This window comes from Petromyzon marinus, chromosome 43 (genome assembly GCF_048934315.1).
Source record: "Petromyzon marinus isolate PM22_M1 ecotype Great Lakes invasive population chromosome 43, UKy_Petmar_22M1.pri1.0, whole genome shotgun sequence".
NCBI lineage: Eukaryota > Metazoa > Chordata > Hyperoartia > Petromyzontiformes > Petromyzontidae > Petromyzon > Petromyzon marinus.
The window spans coordinates 2185020-2202785 of NC_133709.1; the positions used below are offsets into that span (position 1 = coordinate 2185020).

Consider the following 17766-nt stretch of genomic DNA (forward strand, 5'->3'; position numbering starts at 1 on the left):
TGAGAGGCTTAATTCGTTCGGATAGCATCGGAAGTTACCCCTTATTCACCCCCCCCCCAAATCGCAACTTTATAATATTTAAACAGTGGATAGTAATGCATAAAGATACTGACAACAGTATAAACACAATATTAAAAGAAACATGGTTAATCAATGCATTAATTAATATTTACTGTACCTACCACAGCCCATCGTTAACAGGGGAATGGTCGGTAAGTGAAAACACATTGGGCTCTATAAAGGCACCACACTACTATACACTACACTATACACTATATACACTACACTATACACTACAATACACTACACTACTATACACTATATACACTACAATACACTACACTACTATACACTATATACACTACACTATACACTACACCCCTATACACTACACATTGGGCTCTCTGGAGGCACTACACTACTATACACTGCACTACTATACACTACACTATACACTACAATACACTACACTACTATACATATTATACACTACACTATACACTACAATACATCACTATACACTACACTACTATAAACTACACCCCTATACACTACACATTGGGCTCTATGGGGGCCCGACGTTAAGCGAGTAGGCATTAACATGACTTGGTCGTTAGTAGGGGTTCTACTGCACAGCGAGACGAACGCGGTGCGTGAATCCAATGCAGATGTGGGGGGCTGTTTAATTACCAGCCTTCGAGACGGAGCAGCCCTTGCGCGGGGCGCTGCCTGCCTTCAGAATCGCTCACAATCTTGGCGATGCGGCTATCGCATTGAGAGCGCAGCTTCTATTACCCCCGGCCAATTAGCACTTAATTAGCCTGGGATAATGACCCGAGCCACGGTCGTATCTCCTCTTCTTCCCCCCCCCCCTCACTCTGTCGCATTCTCCCCTCCCCCCACCACCTCCCACGCACCCCTCCCCCTGCCCAACCCAACCTCCCCCCACACACGCAAACCACCTCCCTCGCCGTTCGATGAACTCGGCATTGATTAGCCGCTCCCGTGCCCCCTCCACCAACATCCCGGGTTGAGTGTGCGGGGCGGGGGGGTAGTGGTGGGGGGTGGGGGAGTAGTGGTGGGGGGGTAGTGGTGGTGGGTGGGGGAGTAGTGGTGGGGGGTGGGGGAGTAGTGGTGGGGGGTGGGGGAGTAGTGGTGGGGGGTGGGGGAGTAGTGGTGGGGGGTGGGGAGTAGTGGTGGGGGGTGGGGAGTAGTGGTGGGGGGTAGGGAGTAGTGGTGGGGGGGGTAGTGGCGGGGGGTGGGGAGTAGTGGTGGGGGGTGGGGGAGTAGTGACGGGGGGGGGGTGGCGGGGGGTAGTGGCGGGGGGTAGTGGCGGGGGTGGGGGAGTAGTGGGGGGGGAGTAGTGGGGTGGGGGAGCAGTGGGGGGGGGAGAGTAGTGGGGGGGGAGTAGTGGGGGGGGAGTAGTGGGGGGGCGGGGGAGTAGTGGCGGGGCGGGGGAGTAGTGGTGGGGGGGTGGGGGAGTAGTGGGGGGGGGAGTAGTGGGGGGAGGGAGTAGTGGGAGGGAGTAGTGGCGGGCGGGGTTGTGGCAGGGGCTGTGGCGGGGGAGGGTGGCGGGGGAGGGTGGCGGGGGTTGGGGAAGTGGCGGGGGGGGGGGGGCGCAGGGGTAGGGGGGAGACCCCCGGGAATGGGGGGGAGGGATGTTGGCAGGGAGGGGGTCAGGGGCGCCGACTGGTTATTGGTGATTGATGATAATTAGTAGAAACGACGGTGTTCGCGATTACTAATTTTTTTTCTGGAGACCCTTTTACTGCACCTGTCGTTACCGTTATTAGATTTATAATGATTGCGGGGGGGGGGGGGGGTTCGTTAATTATTAAATTGATTACGCATTCCGTCGTGGCGTGTAGGGATTGACGCGATAATGTTAAGTCCGATGATGGTTGTGGTTAGATATGATGCTGATGATGATGGTTGTGGTTGATGATGATGGTTGTGGTTAGATATGATGCTGATGGTTAGAAGAGAAACAATGATAATTGCAACGATGTATGATGATGATGCTATTAATGATGTAGTTATCGAGATTATGACGTCGGTGGTGGCGGATCATGTCATGTGACGGTCACGATTATGGTGATGATAATGTTGGTGGTGTCGGTCATGGTAGTGATGGTGAAATGATGATGGGAATGATGATGACGACCACGATGGTGCCAGATGTTAATGATCATGGTGATGATGGTGGTATGATCATGGTAATGATGGTAAGATGATTATCGTGAGATTATGGTGATGATGGTGAATATTAATGTGTATGACGATGCAGCGATAACAGTCATGATAATGATGGTGACAACGTTGATGATTATGACGGTGAGATTATGATGATGTGCTGCTATCCTATTGTCCCGTAAGCGCCGCTCATCCCACGCTATTGTTAAAGGTCGCGAGAGGCACCGCCCACCAGGGGCCACGCGAGCCAATCAGAGACTCGAACCGCGGGCGCGTTCATCCGATCCCACTCCCACCCACCAACCCTCCCCTCTTACCCCCCCCACCAAAACTTATAAAGACGTCACGTGACCCGCTCTCGTTTCGCGTAGGGTGGTGCAAAACGAGAGAGGGAGCGCGCGCGCGAGAGAGAGAGGGGGCGGGAGAGCGCGCGCGCGAGAGAGAGTAAGGGAGAGCGCGCGCGCGAGAGAGGGAGGGAGAGCGCGCGCGCGAGAGAGAGGGAGAGCGCGCGCGCGAGAGAGAGGGAGGGGAGAGCGCGCGCGCGAGAGAGGAAGAGCGCGCGCGAGAGAGAGTGAGGGAGAGCGCGCGCACGAGAGAGTGAGGGAGAGCGCGCGCGCGAGAGAGGGAGAGAGTGAGGGAGAGCGCGCGCGCGCGAGAGAGAGAGGGAGAGCGCGCGCACGAGAGAGAGAGGGAGAGCGCGCGCACGAGAGAGAGAGGGAGAGCGCGCGCACGAGAGAGAGAGGGAGAGCGCGCGCACGAGAGAGAGAGGGAGAGCGCGCGCACGAGAGAGAGAGGGAGAGCGCGCGCGCGAGAGAGAGAGGAGGGAGGACACGGCAGCGGAGGTTGAAGCTCCCCGCACGCGCGCACACCACGCGAGGCGCCACAGCGCGACGATTGCTGCTCCTGTAGAGAGGGAAGGAGAGAGAGAGAGGAGCGGCGTGTCCGCACTGAGACACCGAGCCGGGAAGGAGGGGAGAAGGCGGTGGGAGGTAGGGGGCGGGCGGGCGGGCGCGGGGTGGAGCGGAGCGGGCCTGGACCGAGAGAGACAGAGATACGGACGAGGCGGGCACGGGCAGAGAGCGCGCGAGAGAGCGAGACGGGTAGAGGAGCGGAGTCGAAGAGGCATCTCCGGCTGGCTCCATCGGCACGCGATCCCTTCCCACCCTCCTACCCCCCCCATCCTCGCGTAGCCCTAGGATCCTCCCATCGCCAGCCTCTCTATCCGTGCCACGCTTAAGATTCCGCGCCGCTGTGTTTGCGGAATGAGTTGGGCTGTAAATTAGGGACGTTAATTGCGCTTCGCTCCGACGCGCGAATCCACCGAGCGGACCCGCGCGGGGAACGAGGAGCGCACACGCCACCCCCTCGCCCCAGAGGCGCTCCGGTGGTGGTGGTGGTTGTGGTGGTTAGATCTCATCGCTAAAGCTCGTTCCTCTGGCTCGCCTCTCCGTCGTCGTCATAATTCTCATCGTTATTTTGACGTCAACAACAGAAACAGCAATTCCGCTGTGAAAGACCCCAGTGCAGAGCTGGGCTCGCGCAGCGCAGCAGGGAGTCCAACGTGAACCACCCCCCCTCGAAGTCCATCCCCCCCCCCCTACACACAGCCTACTCCCCCCCCCTACTCCCCTTCCCCCCACAACCCCCCCCCCACAACCCCCCCCCCCCCCCACCACTCGCCTTCGGAAGGAAGGTTGAGTCGAGTTGGGATTTGGGAGCTGCGGGAGCGTTGCGGAGCGCGCGCACGAGGAGAGATTGGTGGCGGAACGTGGAGTTGCCACGCTGAGACTCCGTCGTTACCCCCTCGCTAACCTCTTCCTCCCCACCCACCCCTTATCAAGTCGACGAAGGCCCCCTCTAACCCCCCAACACACCCCCCTTGCCTCTCGTCGTCGGTAACGAGGAACGGAGAGGAAGACGCAACGTACGAAGCTGACGCCGTGAAAGATCGAGCTCCGTTGTGCGTTAAACTCCACCCGAAGCGGCCTCGGGATTCCTTCATCTCATCCGTCGGGATCCAGCCGAGGGGGGGCGAGGCGAGGGGGCCGAGGCGAGGGGGGCCGAGGCGAGGGGGGCCGAGGCGAGGGGGGCCGAGGCGAGGGGGGCCGAGGCGAGGGGGGCCGAGGCGAGGGGGGCCGAGGCGAGGGGGCCGAGGCGAGGGGGGCCGAGGCGAGGGGGGCCGAGGCGAGGGGGCCGAGGCGAGGGGGGCCGAGGCGAGGGGATCCTGAACGAGAGACCCCAGCCACTGGAGGAGCGGAACGAGGGAAGCAGAGCCCCCCCCCCCCAACAAAGCAGCGCGGCCATGCGCGCCCTCGTCCTCCTCGCCTTCCTCGGGGCTGCGCTCGTGGCGTCGACTGAAGGTATCGGTCTCGGGAGTTTCGTGTGTGACACTACGCGAGTGACTCTGTGTCACTGTGTGACACACACGCACAGTGTTTTCCCACTGTGCGTGTGCGTCACTGCAGTTGTCGGTGTGCCACTGCGCGCGTGTGCGAGTGCCACTGCGTGTGGGGAGAGGCAGTGTAGTGGTTAGCGCGCTGCGCTACGAACACGGCGTCCCGAGTTCTTTACCCGCTCACGGCTACCAACACCAGGTGACGATGATCTAAACCGTTCCTGGGCCTCCCTAGGTCGACTCAGCCGCGAGTGAGTACCCGGTGCGATGAGAAACCATCGCCACTGGGGAGACAAAGGCGGACGTGCTGGCCACCCACTCCCTCGTGTGCCGTGGCGGCCTTCATAGGTGCTCGCCAAAAGCACTTGCCCCAACAGTCTGTTAAGGCTACACGGGGGCATCTTTGCCTTTTTTTACGTGTGACACTGCAAATACCACTGGATCGCTGCGCGGTCGCGCGCGTGTGATGCTGCGAGCACGTGCGTGTGTGACACTGTGTGTGTGACACTGTGTGTGTGACACTGTGTGTGTGACACTGTGTGTGTGACACTGTGTGTGTGACACTGTGTGTGTGACACTGTGTGTGTGACACTGTGTGTGTGACACTGTGTGTGTGTGACACTGTGTGTGTGTGACACTGTGTGTGTGTGACACTGTGTGTGTGTGACACTGTGTGTGTGTGACACTGTGTGTGTGACACTGTGTGTGTGTGACACTGTGTGTGTGTGACACTGTGTGTGTGTGACACTGTGTGTGTGTGTGACACTGTGTGTGTGTGTGACACTGTGTGTGTGTGACACTGTGTGTGTGTGTGACACTGTGTGTGTGTGTGACACTGTGTGTGTGTGTGACACTGTGTGTGTGTGTGACACTGTGTGTGTGTGTGACACTGTGTGTGTGTGTGACACTGTGTGTGTGTGTGACACTGTGTGTGTGTGTGACACTGTGGTGGGGAGCGATAGTGTAGCGGTTAGCGCGCTGCGCTATGAACCTGGCGACCCGGGTTCGATTCCCGCTCACGGCCAACACCAGTGACGATTATCTGAACCGGTCCCGGGCCTCCCTAGGTCGACTCAGCCTCAAATGAGTACCTGGTGCGGTGTGTAAACATTGCCACTAGGGAGACAAAGGCGGTCGGGCGTGGTGCTGGCCACCCACCCCTCGTGTACCGTTCCGGCCTTCATAGGTGCTCGCTAACAGCACTTGCCCCTACAGTCTGTTAAGGCTATATGGGGGATCTTTGTTTTGTGTGACGCTGTGCGAGCACGTGCGTGTGTGACGCTGTGCGAGCACGTGCGTGTGTGACGCTGTGCGAGCACGTGCGTGTGTGACGCTGTGCGAGCACGTGCGTGTGTGACGCTGTGCGAGCACGTGCGTGTGTGCGAGCACGTGCGTGTGTGACGCTGTGCGAGCACGTGCGTGTGCGAGCACGTGCGTGTGTGTAACGCTGTGTGAGCACGTGCGAGTGTGCGTGCGTGGCACTGCAACCACGGCGTGCGTTATTGCTCCGCGCGACGTTCGGCGGCGACAATGCGCGCGACCTCTCCATTTGCATTCTCGGCGCGTCTTAAGTGCAATGGCATCTCGAGACGATGGCTGTGCGTGCTGTGCGACTCGCACCGCGTGTTGATGGCGTCTGCTGGTGTCGTACATTGTGCCGGTGGAGCGGGGGGCGCAGTGATTAGCGCCCTCCGCTACGGACCTGGCGACCCGGATTTCGATTCGACACCAGTTTACGATTTTCGGAAGCAGGTCCTAGGGGCCTCCCCGAGCTCGGCTCGGGCTTCGGAATGAGTGCCTCGTGCGCTACGTAAACATCGCCACTGGGGAGACAAAGGCGGTCGAGCGTAGTGCTGATAACCCACCTCCCCGTGTAGGCTGCTCGCTAACAGCACTTTCCCCAGTAGCCTGTTGGAGGCTATACGGTGAGGAGGGGGGGGTCTTTGTTACAATATATCGCCTTGTGTGTATTTGCGCTTGTGTGATTATATGTGTACGTGTGAGGAGCGGTTGCGTAGTGATTAGTCGCTGCGCTCCGAATCCGGCGACCCGAGGTCGATTTCGACTCGCCTCCGGCCAGCGACAGTGATGGATGATCTGTGCCGGTCCCTGGGCCTCTCCCCTGGGTCGACTCGGCCTTTTAAATGCTGACCAGCCCGGGTGTGGTGCGTGTTAACGCCAACACTGGGACGACAAAGGCGGCCGGGTGTGGTGCTGGCCACCCCCCCACCCCCTCGTGTGCCACTCTCTGCTGACGACACTCGCCCCCCCCCAAAAAAGTCTTAAGGATATACACTGGGGGGGGGGGGCACTTTGTCTTTGTGCGCGAGTGTTGTGTATACCAACAGTTGTTGGCGTCGTCGTCTCCGCAGTCCGACGCGATCACCGACCGGGATCTCGCAGGTACTCAAAATCCATCAAACGTTCCAAGCCGAGCCCAGGTCACCCCCCCCCCCCCCCCCCCCCCAGTTAGTCGACTCTGCATATAAATGGGAATCTGGTGCGGTGTGTAAAGTAAAAAAAAAAACCACAGAGCGAGGGAGACAAAGGCGGACGGGCGACTTATCAGCCACAACTCTACCTCTGTGTAGATGTGCTCGCGGACATGGCTTGTGGAGGCTTCACGGGGAGATTGTGTTTCTGTGTGTGTGTAGGCTTCACGGGGAGATTGTGTTTCTGTGTGTGTGTGGAGGCTTCACGGGGGGATTGTGTTTCTGTGTGTGTGGCGGCTTCACGGGGAGATTGTGTTTCTGTGTGTGTGGAGGCTTCACGGGGAGATTGTGTTTCTGTGTGTGTGTGTGGAGGCTTCACGGGGAGATTGTGTTCCTGTGTGTGTGTCTGGATGCTTCACAGGGAGATTGTGTTTCTGTGTGTGTGTGGAGGCTTCAAGGGAAGATTGTGTTCTGTGTGTGTGTAGGCTTCACGGGGAGATTGTGTTTCTGTGTGTGTGTGTGTGTGTAAGGCTTCACGGGGAGATTGTGTTTCTGTGTGTGTGTGTGGAGGCTTCACGGTGAGATTGTGTTTCTGTGTGTGTGTGGAGGCTTCACGGGGAGATTGTGTTTCTGTGTGTGTGTGTGGAGGCTTCACGGGGAGATTGTGTTTCTGTGTGTGTGTAGGCTTCACGGGGAGATTGTGTTTCTGTGTGTGTGTGGAGGCTTCACGGGGGATTGTGTTTCTGTGTGTGTGTGGATGCTTCACGGGGAGATTGTGTTTCTGTGTGTGTGTGGAGGCTTCACGGGGAGATTGTGTTTCTGTGTGTGTGTGTGGAGGCTTCACGGGGAGATTGTGTTTCTGTGTGTGTGTAGGCTTCACGGGGAGATTGTGTTTCTGTGTGTGTGTGGAGGCTTCACGGGGGGATTGTGTTTCTGTGTGTGTGTGTGGAGGCTTCACGGGGAGATTGTGTTTCTGTGTGTGTGGGCTTCACGGGGAGATTGTGTTCTGTGTGTGTGTGTGGAGGCTTCACGGGGAGATTGTGTTTCTGTGTGTGTGTGTGGAGGCTTCACGGGGAGATTGTGTTCTGTGTGTGTGTGTGGAGGCTTCACGGTGAGATTGTGTTTCTGTGTGTGTGTGGAGGCTTCACGGTGAGATTGTGTTTCTGTGTGTGTGGAGGCTTCACGGGAGATTGTGTTTCTGTGTGTGTGTGTGGAGGCTTCACGGTGAGATTGTGTTTCTGTGTGTGTGTAGGCTTCACGGGGAGATTGTGTTTCTGTGTGTGTGTGGAGGCTTCACGGGGGGATTGTGTTTCTGTGTGTGTGTGTGGAGGCTTCACGGGGAGATTGTGTTTCTGTGTGTGTGTAGGCTTCACGGGGAGATTGTGTTTCTGTGTGTGTGTGGAGCCTTCACGGGGAGATTGTGTTTCTGTGTGTGTGTGGAGGCTTCACGGGAGATTGTGTTTCTGTGTGTGTGTGGAGGCTTCAAGGGAAGATTGTGTTCTGTGTGTGTGTAGGCTTCACGGGGGGATTGTGTTTCTGTGTGTGTGTGGAGGATTCACGGGGAGATTGTGTTTCTGTGTGTGTGTGGATGCTTCACGGTGAGATTGTGTTTCTGTGTGTGTGTAGGCTTCACGGGGGAATTGTGTTTCTGTGTGTGTGTGTGTGTGTAGGCTTCACGGGGGGATTGTGTTTCTGTGTGTGTGTGGAGGCTTCACGGGGGGATTGTGTTTCTGTGTGTGTGTGGAGGCTTCACGGGGAGATTGTGTTTCTGTGTGTGTGTAGGCTTCACGGGGAGATTGTGTTTCTGTGTGTGTGTGGAGGTTCTGTGTGTGTGTGGAGGCTTCACGGGGGGATTGTGTTTCTGTGTGTGTGGATGCTTCACGGGGAGATTGTTTCTGTGTGTGTGTGGAGGCTTCACGGGGAGATTGTGTTTCTGTGTGTGTGTGTGGAGGCTTCACGGGGAGATTGTGTTTCTGTGTGTGTGGAGGCTTCACGGGGAGATTGTGTTTCTGTGTGTGTGTGTGTGTGGAGGCTTCACGGGGAGATTGTGTTTCTGTGTGTGTGTGGAGGCTTCACGGGGAAATTGTGTTTGTGTGTGTGTGTGCAGGCTTCACGGGGAGATTGTGTTTCTGTGTGTGTGTATGGAGGCTTCACGGGGAGATTGTGTTTCTGTGTGTGTGTGTAGGCTTCACGGGGGGATTGTGTTTCTGTGTGTGTGTGGAGACTTCACGGGAGATTGTGTTTCTGTGTGTGTGTGTGGAGGCTTCACGGGGAGATTGTGTTTCTGTGTGTGTGGATGCTTCACGGGGGGATTGTGTTTCTGTGTGTGTGTGTGTATGGAGGCTTCACGGGGAGATTGTGTTTCTGTGTGTGTGGATGCTTCACGGGGGGATTGTGTTTGTGTGTGTGTGTATGGAGGCTTCACGGGGAGATTGTGTTTCTGTGTGTGTGTATGCTTCACGGGGGGATTGTGTTTCTGTGTGTGTGTGGAGGCTTCACGGGGAGATTGTGTTTCTGTGTGTGTGTGTGGAGGCTTCACGGGGAGATTGTGTTTCTGTGTGTGTGTGTGGAGGCTTCACGGGGAGATTGTGTTTCTGTGTGTGTGTGTGGAGGCTTCACGGGGAGATTGTGTTTCTGTGTGTGTGTGTGGAGGCTTCACGGGGAGATTGTGTTCTGTGTGTGTGTAGGCTTCACGGGGGGATCGTGTGTGTGTGTGACACCGTGACTGGGCTCGTGTTTAATCTCCCTACATTCATAGTCGGCGCTGGGCGGGGCCGATTGTGGCGTCGTGGTGAGCGCACTGCGCTGCGGAACCCACGCGGCCCGAGTTCGACTCCCAGCCACCACGTGACCTGGCATGGGTGGTGGCACAGGGAATGAGGTGGCGAGAGAGGGAATGAGGTGGCGAGAGAGGGAATGAGGTGGCGAGAGAGGGAATGAGGTGGCGAGAGAGGGAATGAGGTGGCGAGAGAGGGAATGAGGTGGCGAGAGAGAAAATGAGGTGGCGAGAGAGGGAATGAGGTGTCGAGAGAGGGAATGAGGTGGCGAGAGAGGGATTGAGGTGGCGAGAGAGGGAATGAGGTGGCGAGAGAGGGAATGAGGTGGCGAGAGAGGGAATGAGGTGGCGAGAGAGGGAATGAGGTGGCGAGAGAGGGAATGAGGTGGCGAGAGAGGGAATGAGGTGGCGAGAGAGGGAATGAGGTGGCGAGAGAGGGAATGAGGTGGCGAGAGAGGGAATGAGGTGGCGAGAGAGGGAATGAGGTGGCGAGAGAGGGAATGAGGTGGCGAGAGAGGGAATGAGGTGGCGAGAGAGGGAATGAGGTGGCGAGAGAGGGAATGAGGTGGCGAGAGAGGGAATGAGGTGGCGAGACAGGGAATGAGGTGGCGAGAGAGGCAATGAGGTGGCGAGAGAGGCAATGAGGTGGCGAGATGGGAATGAGGTGGCGAGAGAGGGAAGAGGTGGCGAGAAGGGAATGAGGTGGTGAGAGACGGGAATGAGGTGGTGCGAGAGAAGGGAATGAGGTGGCGAGAGAGGGAATGATGCGGTGAGAGAGGGAATGAGGTGGCGAGAAAGGGAATGAGGTGGCGAGAAAGGGAATGAGGTGGCGAGAGAGGGAATGAGGTGGCGAGAGAGGGAATGAGGTGGCGAGAGAGGGAATGAGGTGGCGAGAGAGGGAATGAGGTGGCGAGAGAGGGAATGAGGTGGCGAGAGAGGGAATGAGGTGGCGAGAGAGGGAATTAGTTGGCGAGAGAGGAATTAGTTGGCGAGAGAGGGAATTCGTTGGCGAGAGAGGGAATGAGGTGGCGAGAGAGGGAATGAGGTGGCGAGAGAGGGAATGAGTTGGCGAGAGAGGGAATGAGTTGGCGAGAGAGGGAATGAGGTGGCGAGAGAGGGAATGATGCGGTGAGAGGGAATGATGCGGTGAGAGAAGGGAATGAGGTGGTACACAGGGAATGAGGTGGTACACAGGGAATGAGGTGGTGAGAGGGGTAAATTTCATTCGGCGACCTGTCCATCTTCTCGCTCTGCGGCAGCAGATCGCGAGGACACTCGCCAGTCCGCCTCTAATCGTGCGCGCCGTGTTCGTGCCAGTGTGGAGTCCCACACAGGCGGTCGTCTTCACGCCTCCGTCTCTCGCGTCGTGAGCGGGTGGCGAGAGACGTTTAGGAATGCAGACGCCGCCTCCTGGCAATGAAGACGACCCACCACCTCCCCTCCCGCTCCTCCTCCCCCTCCTCGCCACGCTCTGCGATTTGGGGACAAACGTTGTTCAGAAGCCTGGTGCGTTTTAATTGACGTGGATTTCACTCTGTGTGGTTTATCTGTATGACATGCGTGTATGTGAATGGGTAAGCGGCGGGTGCCGTGCTTGGCACACCACTGCGAGACTCGAGTCGGTGATGAATATCTGAAGCGGTCCTGGGACTCCCTTCCCACCTTGGCCGTGTTCGCCAAAGGGCACTTACCCCAACGGGAGTGTAAAGGCTAACCGGTGCATCTTTGCCTGTGTCGCCAGCCGCCTCTAGTCGATGGAGTCAAAGATCCGTGGTTTGTAATGATGGTGATGTGGGGGGGGGAGGAAGTCCATGTCTTTCCGGAATAAACGTTGCAATTACGGCGCTATTAACATCACTGCCGGTGATGGTGATGCGAAGAGCGTTGCGTTATTGAATTTCGCACAGTGTTCGGGTTGCATGGCCAGAAATCGCGCCGTGCCCTTCGTTTTCCGCGGCGAGCGGACAGACGGGCGGGCGAGCGGACAGACGAGCGGGCGGGCGGGCGAGCGGACAGGCGAGCGGGCGGGCGGGCGGGCGGGCGAGCGGACAGGCGAGAGGCGCACGGGCTGGCGAGAGGCGCACGGGCAGCTTACTGTGTAATCGTGGGACGATGCCGGCTCTGCGCGCAACAACGAGTCGACAACTGCACCGGCGCTCGTGTGCGATCGTTGCGCGACACGTTCACTCTGGCGACGGGCCGAGACGACCGAAATGAAACGAGGGCGAGACGAGAGACGACAGGGACGCACGGGAACGCTTGATGGATTTTGAGAGACCTGCGGCATTTCGTGCTTGCGGCTTGCTGTCCGAGGAGGAGCGGTGGTGCAGGCCGGGTGAACTCGCTGCGGTATCAATCTCCGCCCAAGCGAAAGTTATATTCGAGGGCCACGGCTGACATCTGTGGCGCATGACGTCTGAACCGGTCCTGCCCTGCCCTCCCCCCGGTCCCACGGCTTCGTCTCTATTCACCAACCTGCGCCGAGGATCGTGGTGAAGTATGGTCAAACAGCTCCCCCCCATCCACCCACCCACCCCATGACCGATGCGACACAGCAGCGGCCACGCCTGTAATTAATTAATTAATTGTCGTGGCCAATTAAGCGAATTGCAAGCTCTCGGTGAGTGACAGGTTTGAGGGCGGGTTACGGTAGCGTGTTGTGCGCGCGCGTGCACGTGCACCTAGCCTGGCACAAGCGCCGTGGTGACGTATCACCAATTAGTGGCAAATCGCGGCTGTTATTGTGGTGATGTTTGTGTACGTGGGGAGCGGTGGTGTAGCGGTTAGCGAACTGCGCTACGAACCTGGCCCTACAGGTTCGATTCCCGCTCATGGCCAACACCGGTGACGATTATATGAACCGGTCCTGGGCCTCCCCTAGGTCGAACCAGCCTCGAATGAGTACCTGGTGCGGTGTGTAAATATTGCCACTAGGGAGACAAAGGCGGCCGGGCGTGGTGCTGGCCACCCCCCCCCTCATGTGCCGTGCCGGCTTTCATAGGTGCTCGCAAGCAGCACTTGCCCCAACAGTTTATTAAGTCTATATGAGGGATCTTTGTATTTTGTATGCACGTGCTCATTTGTCTGTGTGCAAATATACAAGTCCGACAAGCCCCCGCCCATATCCCTTAAAATAATTGGGGAAAGTGTTGCTGGCCAGCACCTCTCTGAAGCCCCACGTGGATCAAGAGGCAGTGGTGTGCCTGCCACCACGCCCGGCTCGCCTTCGTCCCCCCAAGTGCTGACGCTTAACCCCTGCCGCACCACGACTCCTGCCGCACCACGACTCCTACCGCACCACGACGTCCGCCGCAACAGATTCCTGGAGGCGCAGGACCGGTTCCGACATTTGCTACTCACTGATGTTGGCCTTGAGATTAAAAAAAAAGATATTTAAAAAACACCTTGGATCACCGGATTCGTATCAGCACTGCCGCTGGTTCTAATTCACGCGTAACTACAGCAGCAGCAGCAGTAGCCGCAGCAGTAGCAGCCACAGCAGCAGCCGCAGCAGCAGCCACCACAGCAGGCGCAGCCGCAGCAGTGTGGTTCAGGAGCTCTCGACGCCGTGTCGAGGTCTGCCGCTCGCCACGAGAGGGGGCTTCAGCAGAATGTTGTTCTCGTTTCGTTTTGCTCTTCCTCCCTCCTCGCAGTGTTTGTTGGGCTAACGCGCCCCCCCCCCCCCCCCCCCCCCCCCCACAAATCGCGCGTCTTTAACGCATCTCCGTGTGGGTCTCTGTGTGCGTCTTTGTCGAGGCGGCTTTGCCACGCGGTTCACGCTGTCGGATTAACGTTGCGATGTTATTATGACGACTGTGGGTTTGATGGTTACGCCAGTGCGCTCACCACGGGGCCATACGCCACCGCCGCTCCATGCCGCGCAAAGACAAAGATCCCCCGTATAGGCTGTAACAGACTGTTGGGGCAAGTGCTGTTAGCGAGTAGCCCCCGCCGCCACCGCTCGCGCGCACGCGCGTGTGAACAAAGACAAAGATCCCCCGTATAGGCTGTAACAGACTGTTGGGGCAAGTGCTGTTAGCGAGCACACTCTGAAGGCCGGCACGGCGCACGAGGGGGTGGGTGGCAAACACTACGCGCGGCCGCCTTTGTTTCCCCAGTGGCGAGGATTTTTACGCATCGCACCAGGTACTCATTTGAGGCCGAGTCAATGTAGGGGAGGCCCAGGACCGGTTCAGATAATCGTCACCGTGGTGTTGGTGAGCGTGAGCGGGAGTCTAACTGGGGTCGCCGGGTTTCGTAGCGCAGCGTAGCGCTCGCCAACTACACTACCGCTCCCCACAAACACGCGCGCGCGTCGACACAAACACACGCGCGCGCGCGCACTCCATCTCTCTATAGACAAGCGCGCAGATACCTGGCGTGTAAATTTAACAGCGCCGCGTCTCGGGTGGACCTATCGGCTGCGGCGCTGTCTGCTGTTACTCCCCCCCCCCCAAAAAAAAAATAATAATAAAAAACCCACCTCGGACTCCTCCGTGAGTGAGCTTTTGAGTGTGCGCCTCGTAAATCACGGTGTCGGCAGACGGCGTTATCGCGAGGGAGGGGGCCCGAGGGGCATGGGGTAGGTGGTGGTGGGGTTGGTGGGGTTGGTGGTGGTGGGGTGGTGGTGATGGTGGTGGGGTTGGTGTGGTGGTGGTGGTGGTGGGGTTGGTGGGGTGGGTGGGTGGTGGTGGTGGTGGTGGTGGTGGTACTGGTGGTGGTGCTGGTGGTGGTGCTGGTGGTGGTGCTGGTGGTGGTGCTGGTGGTGGTGCTGGTGGTGGTGCTGGTGGTGGTGCTGGTGGTGGTGCTGGTGGTGGTGCTGGTGGTGGTGCTGGTGGTGGTGCTGGTGGTGGTGCTGGTGGTGGTGCTGGTGGTGGTGCTGGTGGTGGTGCTGGTGGTGGTGCTGGTGGTGGTGCTGGTGGTGGTGCTGGTGGTGGTGCTGGTGGTGGTGCTGGTGGTGGTGCTGGTGGTGGTGCTGGTGGTGGTGCTGGTGGTGGTGCTGGTGGTGGTGCTGGTGGTGGTGCTGGTGGTGGTGCTGGTGGTGGTGCTGGTGGTGGTGCTGGTGGTGGTGCTGGTGGTGGTGCTGGTGGTGGTGCTGGTGGTGGTGCTGGTGGTGGTGCTGGTGGTGGTGCTGGTGGTGGTGCTGGTGGTGGTGCTGGTGGTGGTGCTGGTGGTGGTGCTGGTGGTGGTGCTGGTGGTGGTGCTGGTGGTGGTGCTGGTGGTGGTGCTGGTGGTGGTGCTGGTGGTGGTGCTGGTGGTGGTGCTGGTGGTGGTGCTGGTGGTGGTGCTGGTGGTGGTGCTGGTGGTGGTGCTGGTGGTGGTGCTGGTGGTGGTGCTGGTGGTGGTGCTGGTGGTGTGCTGGTGGTGGTGCTGGTGGTGGTGCTGGTGGTGGTGCTGGTGGTGGTGCTGGTGGTGGTGCTGGTGGTGGTGCTGGTGGTGGTGCTGGTGGTGGTGCTGGTGGTGGTGCTGGTGTGGTGCTGGTGGTGGTGCTGGTGGTGGTGCTGGTGGTGGTGCTGGTGGTGGTGCTGGTGGTGGTGCTGGTGGTGGTGCTGGTGGTATATTCACACCGGGTTTGGGCTGCCGAGGCGACGCGAGCACCGCACATGGGGGCAGCGGACGATGTTGAAAATGAGAGCCGGCGAAACGCCGGGGTCGAGCGCCGAGGGTTCTGCTTGAGAGAGGAGGGTGGAGGGGGGGGGGTGCGGCGGTGAGACGATTCTCGCGTGTGCTGCTGCTCGTGGCTGGTGATGTTGCTTGGCTATCGTGAAGGGTCAGTGGTGGGGCTGCTGCTGGTCTGGCTAGTAGGTTAGAGTCGGGTGTTGTTGGGGGAGGAGGAGGAGGGGGGCGGTCAGTGGTAGGGCCGGTGTTCGTGTGGCCGGCAGGTTTAGAGGTGGGGTTGGGTCGGTGGTAAAGTTGGTATGGGAGGTGAAGCTCTCTTGGCAGGGTGGCTATTTAGGGCCAACAATAGAGGTACCACTCGTGGCTGGGTCGGTTGGGCATAGGGGCCAGCCCCCCCCCCTCCTTGCCCCCCATCACGGCGACCCTGCTGCTATGATAACAAGGGGGGGGGTGATGGGGGGTCCGGTCCGACATTGGAATTTAGCTGCTGAACACCTTCGCTACCAGCTCAACTATGTAACTAGGCCAGATATTTTTGCTCGGCGATGCATATTTACTGAGATGCAGCCCATTTCGTAAGGAACGGAGGTTGGGGGGGGAAGGAGTAGAGGAGAGGGGGTGTGGGGGGAGGGTGTTGGAATCATACACCACGAGAAACGAGTCTATTTCTCGAGCGGTTAATCTCGAATTCACGATGGAGCGTAGCACACACCCCCCCCCCCCCCCCGACCTATGAATAACTTCGGTACCGATGATCAGCAGACGGCTAGCTCGAGCTTCTGTAGAATTTTCACAAGATAATGAGAATAACAATAATAGGGAGCGCGCTGTGTGTATCGCTGCGGTGCCGGGAGGCCTCGCAGATGACACGAGGCGGACGGTGGATCACGTCGGGGGTTGACACACGGCCCGGCATGGTGATGGTGGGGCAGGAGAGCAAGTACGTTGGTGAGAGAGACCCCCTTTGTGGGACCTCTGAGTGTGATCTCCTCGATATTCTAGCGTGGTGTGTGTGAACGTTGAGCTTTTTTTTTAGCACCGTACGTAGCCAACCGGGCTGATCGGAGGTGCTGGACAAAGACGACAAACTAAACACAAACAGCAGTTCAAAGGAAATTCGTTTTCAAATCGGGATGGTTTCACAGCGCGTAGCTCCGGTAGCTTCCTCGTATCTGAACGCTCCAGATGGCTGCTGCAGAAGCGTCTCTGAAAGCGCGCGATGCGGTGACCACCGTTCCTTTTTTTTGTGTCGATGGCCAACCAGAACTCACTGCTGCGAGGATGACGGGGTTTGCGTGATGGTTTATGCTCTTTTGTTGGTAATGCTGTTTCGCCTTCCCCCCACCACCGCCACCATCGCCACCACTACCCACCTAAGCTTGACATAAAATAGAAATCACGATTTGGCGAAACATCAAATTTCAATTATCTCAGCTGTCCTGGTTAAACAAATGCAATTGTAATATTCATCATTATCATAATCATTATTTCTTCATCATCATTAATTCAATAATCATCAAATAATGTAATAATATATTCATTAAACAAATCATTTAATTATTCTCATCAAATGATCATCATTAAATTGTCATCAAACTATCGGTATATAAATTGGTATATATAAAAGCCCTAACATTTCAATACAGAACTCTCTTGATACAATGAAGACCGAGACTTTTTATGGATAAATTATTCCCATCTAATTACTGTTTTACAGTGGCATGCTCGAGCCGAAATTCCACGTGTAATATCGGGATAAGTCTCTCGATAGCATAAATTACAAGTACTCCCACTAAGTGGTACTACGTTTTATCGACCTCGGGGGGAGGGGGGGTGATGATGTGTCCGTGTGGATTCCTCGCGTGTTAGCGCAATGGGGTTTGATGCTTCGGTAGGAAAAAAAAAAACCTCGCCGACTGGGGGAGACGAAGGGGCTCGGGAAACGTGGTGCCACCCATGCACCGCCACTGCCCCTCGCGTGCCGTGTCGGCCTCACGAAAGGATGCTCGCTCGCAGCACTTGCCCCAAACAGCCTGGCTAAAGGCAAAGCCACACGGGTGCCCTTTGTCTTTGTCTCTTGTAATGGAACGCGAGTGTATGAGAGCGTTTGAGATGTGTTCGCAAGAAGAGCAATGTCTCCCCCACACCCCCACCCGCTTAAACGCATCGTTTATAAAACACCACTATCCTATTGGACGTCACTCGCCTGAAATATATATATAGAGAATATCAAACACACGGGATACAATGTATGGGTGAATTACGCTAAGCGCCCGCGTGTGCGTGTGTGTGTAAGAGACATTTTACATAGCCGTATACATGACAATGGAGCTTGAGATTCCAATACGTGT

At 57.5% G+C, this 17766-nt stretch overlaps 1 protein-coding gene across 1 annotated transcript in view; it reads left to right on the forward strand.

Annotated features, from left to right (window-relative positions):
* Positions 1-3861: 3861 nt before the first annotated feature.
* The window catches only part of LOC116951358 (protein sidekick-2-like), a 303157-nt gene continuing 289252 nt past the window's right edge, over positions 3862-17766 (forward strand). Inside the window, exon 1 of the mRNA XM_076073639.1 lies at positions 3862-4553. Within this exon, the coding sequence (XP_075929754.1) occupies positions 4496-4553 (58 nt within the window). The 5' untranslated portion in view covers positions 3862-4495. The remainder of the gene's footprint in view (positions 4554-17766) is intronic.